The 10,635-nt window shown below is 46.3% G+C and overlaps 1 protein-coding gene across 1 annotated transcript; it reads left to right on the forward strand.

The window, feature by feature from the left end:
• The first annotated feature begins 6,382 nt into the window (after positions 1–6,382).
• Positions 6,383–9,407, forward strand: ELAC1 (elaC ribonuclease Z 1). Its single transcript, XM_086479573.1, has 3 exons — positions 6,383–6,566; positions 7,382–7,849; positions 8,454–9,407. The coding sequence occupies exons 1-3, from the start codon at positions 6,410–6,412 to the stop codon at positions 8,930–8,932; spliced, it is 1,104 nt and encodes a 367-aa protein (XP_086335699.1). The 5' UTR covers positions 6,383–6,409; the 3' UTR covers positions 8,933–9,407.
• Positions 9,408–10,635: the final 1,228 nt, after the last annotated feature.

The following is a 10,635-nucleotide window of genomic DNA, read 5'->3' on the forward strand; positions in this document are numbered from 1 at the left end:
GTGGCATTGGCTGCTCCGTTTCTTTGACTGTGCTTTGAGGAGCAGCGTGGTGTGCACAGGTGGAATCCGCAGCAGTGTTTTTATGTGGTGTTTTCATTGTTGTGTAAAATCAGTTATCAGAAAAAATGTGAACTAGTTACAATTATCCTGGAAAGCCTGAAAATAATATTAATCACTTAATAGCTTTTAAAAATCAAAGCTACGCTGTTGCATAACAAATTCGATCATATAAAGGCAGGATCTGAAGTAACTCACAGAAATCTTTCAGAGATTTTACAAGGAGATTTTTCTACAGTGGAGTCCAAGGGGATGTACCAGAGGATTTTTGTTCCATTTGTTAATTTTTTCAAGGTTCTGTTTCTTCTAAGCTGAATTGTTTTCTCCCTTGCATACCCTTGTTTTCGCAAAAAAGACTTGTGTGTGATGTTTTCGTGACATCGCTGACTCTGAGTGGACTCACTTGCCACTTCGAACAAACCCCCCACAGGCAGCTGAGGAAGCTGGAACAGAAAGTGTTACAGGCAGCTACTGACACGCACACTTCCAGGGGTTTGAATGCTTCTTGTGGTCTCAGCCCAGTATATTCAGTTCCGTTTGAATACAGGGCTCGGAAGATCTAATGCTTAGAAGCTCTAAGTTGATCACTTCATCTTCCTCACTCCATTTACAGATTTAATTTGTCAGGGTTTTTGTGTGAAAACGAAAATGACAAGTTGAATTTCTCGTTGCAGTGAGTACTACTGCACGTTTGATACAGATACCGCGACGTGCATGCCTTTTCATTTCGTTCATATCACATCTGAGTGCCCTCCATCGCTTTGTGTTAGCAGGCGGGGACGCGCAGTGCTAGTTACAGTCTGTGGCTTCTCCAGATCTGGCCTGAGTAACCAAAACAATGGTACGGCAGGAACAGAAATGAGTATTACATGCTGTTCTGTAGCTTGCTGCGCCAAGGCAAAAAAGGACAAGAAATAAATAAACAGATAGATGTAAAAGGGCTATACTGGCAAACCTGTAGCCAGAATCCAAAGACATGAAGTAAAGCTTGCTCAGGATTTACCCGTGGCAAGCACCTCTCTGACGTCCTCATTCGTGTTGGGAAATGCAGTTTCCACAGAACAGGCCCGAAATAGAACAGGGAAAATTGTCTCTGTACCCCCTTAGACATGGTCTGTGTCACTTACTGCCTGGTATCTGATTTTAAAATTCTGCTTGTGTGTCAGGTAAAAAGAACAGTAAACTTTGGGAAGGCTTTACCTAAGTGAGGAAAGACGACTGAGTATATAAACACAGAAAATAGCGATGAGGGGGGAAAAGTCTGCATGTTCAAACTGTGGTGAAGTGCTGTCTGGTGGGGCTCAAAATGCTGCGTTGCCAAGTTGGGCGACGTACGTGGGTTGCGACTTGTATATGTAAGTATATGTACAAAAAAAAGACCGACACACACATAGGATGTTTTTACAAAGAATGCTTTTTTTCATCTATTTTTGCTATGCCTGGTTTTTATTGTATTTAAATTTGTGATCTTGCTGAAAAATTATTTATTTAGTGTACAAATTCTTTTTACCTTCGGGAAAATTCAACTCTAGCTGAAGCCTGTTGTAGTGTGTCAGTGGAGTTCTGCATCGCTGGGTTGCAGCGTATTGGGAACGCACACTTCCTCCCTTCTGCCAACATACTAATGAGGCAGACGAGTAACAAAAATATCCCGTGGACTGATCTTGTGTCCCAGCTGAGAACGATCGCAGAGGCAGGGCGATCGGGCCATCAGTACAACTCTGTCTTACAAAATAAAGATCTGCATCCATCTGTTCAGTCTGATACTTGTTTTTTCAGGCAAGAAGTGCAGTCATGGCCCGTAACCAGTGGGACAGTACTCGGGGAAAACCTGGCGCTGGGGAAAAGCAGCGTTAGCTGTGCGCAGGAGGAGTTTTGCTTTTGGGCAAGAGCGGTTTCGGTTCCCGAAGGGAGCTCCCACGCAGGGAATTCGCAGAGGCTGCTGTCAAGCCGAGGGAAGATGCCTGTTTTGTGAAGTGCTGTCCTTTCCCTTGCTGGCACGGGCTCCCTGCTGTCTTTAAGCAGATGCCAAGAGGGGCACTTCAGGCAGTGGGATTTTCCTGCATCATTTTTCTGGGAATCCCGCTGCACAGGTGAGGGAAAAACAGTCTTGAATGGACTCGGAGGCTCCAGTTAGCGCCCTGATGGGGCTGCCGATGTGTCGGAGCTCTAGGGCAGAGAAGCCTGACTCTCTCTCTCTAACCTGTCCCAGGTTGTAGAGGTTGTTTAGTCAGGTTGGGCGGATCATGTATAGCTTGCAGTATAGACAAGGTGGAATGTATAGCCATCGTTTCCCGTTAGCAACAGGTAACATGTCGCCTCACAGAGTTTTAAGTGCATTTCACTCTCCCTTTCATCTTTTTCAGATTTTTTTTTTAATAGATTCATCTTCAGCGTTGTATATTCTTCAGAACGAATTAATTACAACTGCTAATCTTGCTGCTTAGTAAGGAACCACGGGGTTTTACTCAGCCTGGTTTTTTTTCTATTTGCTGGCTTATTCAAAAGCATTTACTGATCTTTATCTATACAGAAAACTGTCTTATGCAGTATGCAAAGGGAAAAAGTTGTCACTAGGATGCATTTTGTAACGCTACACAGCGTAAGTTAAGATTATACTGTTCTTGAAAATGTCACCTAAAGGATGACTAGTGTTCTAGCTCTTCACACACCCCTGGTGGCTTTTGCCCTCCAAATGGTATAGAAGTCTGTCTTTCATGCCTCTTCTGTGAGGATGCTGTTCTGGAGGTACAGAACGCTTCTGAGAGGATCAGAAACTCCCACGCAGGTCAGTAGTTCAGTCTTTTCCAGGGCGGTTCTGAGACCTGCTTCCTTAAAATCAACAGGAGCAGGACTGAGCCTCTTGACAGCAATGTATAGAAATGTCTAGGGGAGGAGAACAATGGTAGCTAAGGGAACACAGCCTTTATTTCATATTAAATATGTGTATTCTTGTTCAAAGATGTTACAAAACTCTGTGTCTTCCTGAAGCATATGCCCGCGTGCCAACAATTGACATGTGGAAGACAACTATTAAAACGTTGTGTCTGATAGATTTTTAAAACCCAAATGTGACTCCTGGCGTAAGCTCTGGGTTCTGTTTGTGAACAGTGCTGTTTCATGATGTTGTGTTTGTTTTCCAAGCTTAAAACAAAGCAACACTTGACGTGCAGGTTGGTGTTTAACAGGTTTCCTGTGGTAGGTGCGTGTCTTCTCTGTCCTGTTGTTTCCAGCACGCTGTTCTGTGGGAGGGGGTAGAGTTAGCTCTTTGTCACACTCCTCTGGTAGTAACTGCAGAGTGATACACCTTTAGTTTTTCATTAGCAGACCTATTTCGTGACTACTCCTGTAGGAGAATGGGGATCACTATTGTACAGCTACAACTGTGAATTTTAGTTCAGCTGACTCTGGGCCGAAGTAAATCCGAGGTGTCACCTTTCATTTGCTCCTGGTCTTGAGTTCAAAGGTGCAGATTTGAGCAACTCTGTCATTCGGATAAAGGTATTTACGAGACTCTCAGATCGGGCTGTAAGAACAGTGCAGTTTGGACTCCAGTTCTGTCTCGGCTCTAAGTGCTGTTCCTGAGTTTCAGAAAACCACTGTCATTTTTTGGACTCTCTTTTAACATGATGCGTACTGCTACCCTGTTTCATAACAGCTGTATGTAATAAGCAGGGCCCGGTGTTACATTGAATACTGGAGCAAGGAGAAAATCTAGAGCACAGCTCTAATTGCACTCACTTGGCAGCTGAATTTGAGCAATGTAATTCAGTTGCCGCTGGTGAAGGGACATCCAGTTCTGTGTGGATCTACCTTGACCTACCTACCTACTCCCAAAATACACATCACCATGGTTTCAGAAAGCCTGCAGATGTTCTGGGTGAACTGCGAGGAAGATGCAGCCCGCTTTAGACCTCTCTTCCCGCTGTCGCTTCCCGAATTGCAGCACTCTGTGAGGATGCAGCTTACTCGTGCCTTCTCCGGAGGAACATGTGCTAACAGCTACATCGTACCTGGGGAATCCGGTACCTGGTGGCACGGTGGACCATGGCTACAGCTGATGTAAAAAACTCCCTTGCATCAGACGTTTTGCTTAGGGTGCGGGAACCAAGTTGGTGCTGGATTGAACTGAACTCTCCAAGTACCTTTGACTTATCCGGCCTTTAAGTAGATCCTTTCTAATGAAAATGGAAATAAAAATACTTGTAGGGCTACACAAACAGAGTAAGATGTCAAGAAATAAAATAATTTACTTTTATTTCTACCTTAAACATATCTAGCCTATCTACTGGAGTGCTTGTGAGAACAGTTCTAGCCTAATCTGACCGGGGTTGACTTTACCTGGGAGGGTCATTGCTCAGCTGAAACTAAAATTGTAACTAAATGTGAACTCGTTGGGGTTTTTTCCTCCTTTATGATGTTGTAACTCTATTGAAATGTGTGTTCTGGTCTTCTATTTTCTTAGTAAAACGCATTCCCTTTGCCTAAATTACCTTTGATTTTGTTTATTCTGAAACAATAACGCTTGACCTACACGGAACTGATAACGTGGCCGCCTCAATCACCGACGTTATTTACTTTTTTTTTTTTTTTTTTTTTTTTTCTTTCCCCTTTCCTCGCTTGCAAACGATCAGCCACCAGGTAAAACAACCTCCCCTTTTTCTCTCAAAACTGGTTTTCTACACCGCCTGGCTGGCTGACAGCGCTCCTACAACAGAGCTCCTTTGTGAGGGCACTCGAGGCCCCACGCCCGTTTTTTTTTTTTCGGAGAGATAAACAAACCGACTCCGGGGGGTGGCGTCCCCCGGCAGAGCAGGGCCCGCCGCGGGGGCAGGGCCGAGGCCGAGGCCGCCGCCGGGGCGGGGAAGGGAGGGACGGGCCGCGGAGCGCGGGCTCCGCCTGCCGCCGCCGAGGGGGCCGGGCCGGGCCGGGCCGGGCCTGTGCGCGATCGCGTCCTCCGCCGGAACCGCGGCCCCGGCCTCCCCCCGGCCGCGGGCCCTTCCCCACAAGCGCTCCCTCGGTGGGGGGGGGTGAAGGCGACGGGGCGAGGCCCGGCGCGGCTGTCTGCGATCGGGCCCTTGTGTTCCAGGAGGGGTTTAGGCCTCGGTAGGTGCCGGCCCCCTGACGGCGGAAGGCCCGAGAGGTTGTTAACGTGCTTTTTACACCGAGGAAACGAGGCAGCAAAATGTTTATTTCTGCTTTTTGGGTGGGTGTGTGAGGGACGTTTATCCTGCCCGCCCCCCCGCCCCAGGGTCAGGTAATTGCGTGTTGCACTTTGATGCGCTTGGGAGGAACGTGCAGGGAAGGGGACTGCTCTCCTGTAGAAAGTTGTGGCAGCTAAACGTGAGAAATGGTAATGTGTTTTGCTTGAAAGGTACCTGAAGCTGTTGAGGCACCTGGAGTTTGCAGTGAGGTGGAAATACATCTGAAAACCAGGTAGGAACCAAGTCTGGGAAGACTAAGGGTGAAGAAAGTGCACCCCACGAGGGGAGACGGCGTCAGTCATGCACGTGGAAATTCTGCTCCTGACGCGGCTTTTGGAAGGTTGTCCTGCTCCTGCAGCCCAGCCAGGCTCCTCATCTGGGCACTATAGCGGATATATAAACAAGTGGGGGTATAGCAGCAGGTTGTGTAAATCCTTCTGCTGCAGTAGGTGTCCCGTGAGCTGTCACGCAGCCTCCAGGTGACGTGAGGGTTTGGTGGTGGTTAATTCTTCACTTGGCACCGATGAGGAGTCAAACGTGGATCCCTTCAAGGATGCTGTTGCAAAGGAAATCAGGTCGCTCCTGGCCTCATGCGGTATCTGAAGTTGTTTTGAGGGGAGCAAATCTTTCCCCTCTGTGGTGCTGGGCTGCCCACTCCTGACATCCAGTAGCAGCATTTAAATGTCAGCAGCGGCTGGTGTTAGTCATTCTGAAAAGGCTTTTAGAGGAAACAGCGTGCAGGAAAATTGAAAGTTTAAATAAAGCAAAGAAGAAGGAACAGTGGCTTTAAAGATTAGAGCATTTCCAACTGGCTGGGGCTGTTTCCTCAGGTAATGAGCAAAGGTCGCGTCTTACGTTCGGGCTGCGTGTTTGCAACCTTCCACTGACCTAGAAAGGAAAAGGAAATCTGCTGCTTGTAAATACTCTGTTGACTGAAAGTCATGTCCTACTCCAGAGAGGTTTTATTTATTTTTTTTTTTAAGGGAAGGGGTTTATTTTTTTTTTAAGGGAAGGGGAATTTGATCCTCACATTAAAGTGCGTAGGATGCCTTCACTGGAAGCAAAAGTGTTTGTTTCTTTCCCAGCATGAATACGTTTGTTCAATGGCTCAAAATCTCTCTTTCAGGTGACATACTGACATATTCAGAATGTCGATGGATATAACTTTCCTCGGCACAGGCTCAGCGTATCCCTCCCCAACAAGAGGGGCGTCAGCGTTAGTGCTTCGCAGGGAAGGAGAGTGCTGGCTCTTCGACTGCGGAGAGGGAACGCAGACACAGTTCATGAAGAGCCATCTCAAAGCAGGTTTGTGCTGTTGACAGGGATTGTGATGAGGGAAGGGGAAAAGTTGCATGAGATCTAAACAAAATACTGTGCCCTCGTGCTCGTGGTATTTGAATACCACGGTACTAAAGGTGCCGGAGCAGCTGAAGGTGCTGCGTACGGGTGGCAGTTGCTGAACCTGCCGTGCAGTCATCCTGTGTTCGAGAGTTGTGTTTGAGAACCAAACTCTCCTGAATTAATTTCTGGGGCTTTGTGATTTCAAATGTGGATTTACTGCGAGGAAGTGGGAACTCAGCTGGCAGAGGAGACTGAGGCAGCCTGGTTAAAGCACACGTGTTTGTAGTGAGAGAAAATTCCGGGCTTTTTTAATGCAGCGAGGGCAAGCCCCAGTGCCTGAGAGCTGGAGCGAGACAAACTCAGATGTGAAACAAAGCCCAAATCTTTAAGCGCAATTTTTCGTCTGTGCAAAACAAACCAGCTGGGAACCGTGGGGTTCTTGCCTTGTAAAAAACCTTGGAAATCAAACCTGGGCGCTTTTGCTTTAATTGTGATCATTTCATGTGCTAAATTCAAAACTAGGAACAACACAAAATCCACTTTATGTTTCTCGTTAGTCTGCAGTTTCCATGTAATACGTGAAAGCTCCACCACTTTCCAGCACTACTTTGCATTCAGATGTGGCAGGATCAGCCAATTCTGCTCTGTGCTTTTAATTTCCCTCCTTCCTTATTTCCTACCTGTTGCCAAAAGTGATTATTTCTGAGCTGTTACAGCGTTGGTTTCTTTTCCTACCTTTTCCGGGTTTGTTTTTGTTTTCCTGTTGTTCTAATCGATAGGCAGGATCACCAAGATTTTCATAACTCATCTTCACGGTGACCACTTTTTTGGACTTCCTGGCTTGCTGTGTACACTCAGCCTCCAAAGTAGCCCTGACCCAAACAGACGCCCCGTTGATATTTATGGACCGTTAGGACTGCGACACTTCATATGGAGGAGTATGGAGCTCTCCCACTCACAGCTTCTCTTTCCCTACACTGTTCATGAACTGGTACCTACTCAGGACCAGTGCCCTGCGGAAGAATTTAAGGAGTTTTCTTACTTGGACAGAGATGAGGTCTCTCCCCAGGGAGCACAAGGGAGAATACTCCACCTGGATCCAGTAGAACACTCGTACTTGCTGGTTGAGGATGAGCAGCTGGTTCTGAAAGCATTTCGCCTGTTTCACCGCATTCCTTCCTTTGGCTTTGTGGTGGAAGAGAAGCCCCGGACCGGTAAACTCGATGTACAGAAACTGAAAGACCTTGGTAACTACTTTGACTTATTTTTCCTCCTTTTAAATGCCTGAAGGCATGTGTTCAAGCTGAGCAGCGACTCCATTTTTCAGCAGATGTAACAAAACTGGGTTCACGGGCAGTTGAGATCTTTTTATGACCGCCTTTCTAGGGCTTCTAGCAAATCAGAGCTGCTGCATCCCTCCGTAATCCATTTTAATTCAATTTTCCGTTTCCTATTAAGCACATTTTAGTACTTCATGCTGATGCAGCAGTGTGTAACACTGGTGCTGGTTAATATTGGAGACCAGTCTCATACTGGGAAGACCAAACAAGGTCGGAGCTTAAAGTTCAAAAAGCCCAACGTGGCTTTCAGGGGAATGTATGGCCAGTGTGTTTGCACGACTTTATTGACTTTGATATGAAGAGCATAGCTTTTCCTCAAACACGCTTCCTGCTAATGTTACAAGCTTTTTATTTGTATGAAGGATGTGAAATACCGATTGATATTTATATTGAGGTTGTATTTTTTTTCTGTGAGACAGGTCTATATATAGCGTGTCTCCAGTGGTATTTTTCTTTTGAAACCTGACATTCATCATAACAACTTGTGGGATCTTTTGCCTTTATTTACCAGGAGTTCAACCAGGTCCTTTATATGGGAAACTGAAAAACGGAACTGCAGTTGTTCTAGAAAATGGAGTAACGATTTCTCCTTCTGACGTCTTGGAAGACCCTATTCCTGGAAGAAAAATTTGCATTTTGGGGGATTGTTCAGGGGTGGTTGGAGATGCAGCCGTGAAGCTCTGCTGTGAAGCAGATGTACTGATCCATGAAGCCACGCTGGACGATACCCAAGAGGAAAAGGCCAGAGAGCATGGCCATAGCACTCCAAAAATGGCGTCGGATTTCGCGAAACTGTGTAAAGTCAAGAAACTGGTTCTGACTCACTTCAGCCAGCGATACAAACCCGCCGCTCAGAGAGGCGAGGGAGATACGGACATCACTGAACTGAGGAGACAGGCAGAGTCAGTGTTAGACGGTCAAGAAGTAACACTAGCTGAGGATTTTATGACAATAGACATTCCGATGAAGAAGAAAAAGCAGCGGTGTTAGCAAGCTCTGTATGTTGGGTGGTGTTGGGTAGCGCTTGAAAACAACGGCAGGGTTTCTGCTGTCCACAGCAGTCCTCTCTGTGGCACACAGAGGACCGTGGCAAACTGGAGAGAGTAGCAGGTACAGTGAGCGTTGCTCTTGTAAAGCAAGGAAAAAAGGATACTCAGACATCTGGAACTTGGAATAAATTCGTAAGGGATGGTTTTGGTCACCTAGCCTCCCCAGAAGCCGAGTGTGTAGGCTTCACAGCCGTGGGGTTTTCCTCAGACCGCAGGTTCCTGGAGCAGAGCGCGGGATCGTTTGGCTTAGTGCGGCCCTCGGGAAGGTTTGTGTTCTGCACCCGGGATTTAAGATGTTACAAGCTTTTGAATAACATCTGTTTCAAACTTGTAAACAGTATTTTGTACCCGTTTGTCACCCAATTTACGTGCAAGAGGACTATTGCACTGCAACTAATAAAGTGTAACTCTGCCAAGTGTTTGTACCTGGAGGTGTTGCTGCGCTCGTGTTGAGGAGCTCTTACAATTCTCCCTTGAAGTTTTCGCATAAATAAATGTAGTTTAGGCTTCCTGTCAAAAACGAATCACTCTGAACAATTTGATTAATTTAAAGCTCTGATGTTTCCCCTGGCGTGAGTTCCTGAAAGCTGAAACACTTCATAGCTTTCTAATAGACGCTGAAAACGCTGGCGGGTTTAAGTACAGCTGCTGGAGTTTGTGCTTGTACTTTTGTTGAGTTGATGGTAAAACATTTGGAAAATGGATCGGGTTGGATATACCATTTCCCTCCCTCCTTTAAATGTAGAATAACAAAGCTCCACAAAACAGAAACTCCCACTCTTCAAAGGGCTCTCGCCCTTTACCTCTGGGTAATCCTCACCCAGCCCAAGCTGGTGAGATGTGGGAAGTTAAATGCTGCAGGTAATTTTTCTATACTCTTCACATTTTCTTCACCAAGAGTATATTTGGCTATAATTAAGCCAAGGAGAGGTGTGTGATTTCCTAGGGTTTGACTAAACGGATTGAAAGGAACCCGATGCTTTATCCCCACCCTTCAAACAGACACTGCCTTGCCTGCGGTTACGGTAACTCCAAGCTGAATTACACCAACATTACTATGTCGTGCTTCCAGTAGGCTTCCAGTGTAGAGGAATTATTTGATTTCTTTAAAAAAAATAGATTGGGAAGAATTGCAAACTTGAAGAACATGACTTCTGCAGCAGACGCTGATCTCTCTTAAACATGGTGTAAAGCGGGCAGAGCGAGCAGGTCCTGCACGTTCTTTTCCCCCCATAAATTGTTTTTTGTTTTCTAACAGAAAAATTAATGGCAGGCGCAGAGATCTTGGTGTCACACTCTGCTTCGTGTAGTCACAAGCTGAGCAGACGCCAGCTATTCTGTTTCACACAGTAGAATAACTTTCTTCGTTGTCCTGACCTGCTCCGCTATGGCTGCTTCCACACTGGAACAACCAAAAAATTCTTATTTCTAAGCCATTCATGGTTGTGAAACGAAATTTAGGGAACAACTTCAAGGATTTGTGGAAATGCCACCTGCACATGACAAAATCGATGGATGGAAATAAACCCAAGGGACAATCCAAAAGCCTGTGCAACCAAAAATGTGCGCACCCACCGCTGCAGCTCATCTCCCCGCGGCGCCAGATCGTGCTGGTCCAGAACTGGGTTATCCACCCCAGCGGTA

The sequence above is a fragment of the Leptosomus discolor genome, chromosome Z (genome assembly GCF_034619465.1).
Source record: "Leptosomus discolor isolate bLepDis1 chromosome Z, bLepDis1.hap2, whole genome shotgun sequence".
Taxonomy (NCBI): domain Eukaryota; kingdom Metazoa; phylum Chordata; class Aves; order Leptosomiformes; family Leptosomidae; genus Leptosomus; species Leptosomus discolor.

Coding starts and splice junctions, on each gene's coding strand:
- ELAC1 (XM_086479573.1), top strand. CDS start 6,410: ATGTCGATGGATATAACTTTCCTCGGCACAGGCTCAGCGTATCCCTCC. Junction 6,567..7,381: donor GAAGAGCCATCTCAAAGCAG/GTTTGTGCTGTT, acceptor TCTAATCGATAG/GCAGGATCACCAAGATTTTC. Junction 7,850..8,453: donor ACAGAAACTGAAAGACCTTG/GTAACTACTTTG, acceptor TTTATTTACCAG/GAGTTCAACCAGGTCCTTTA.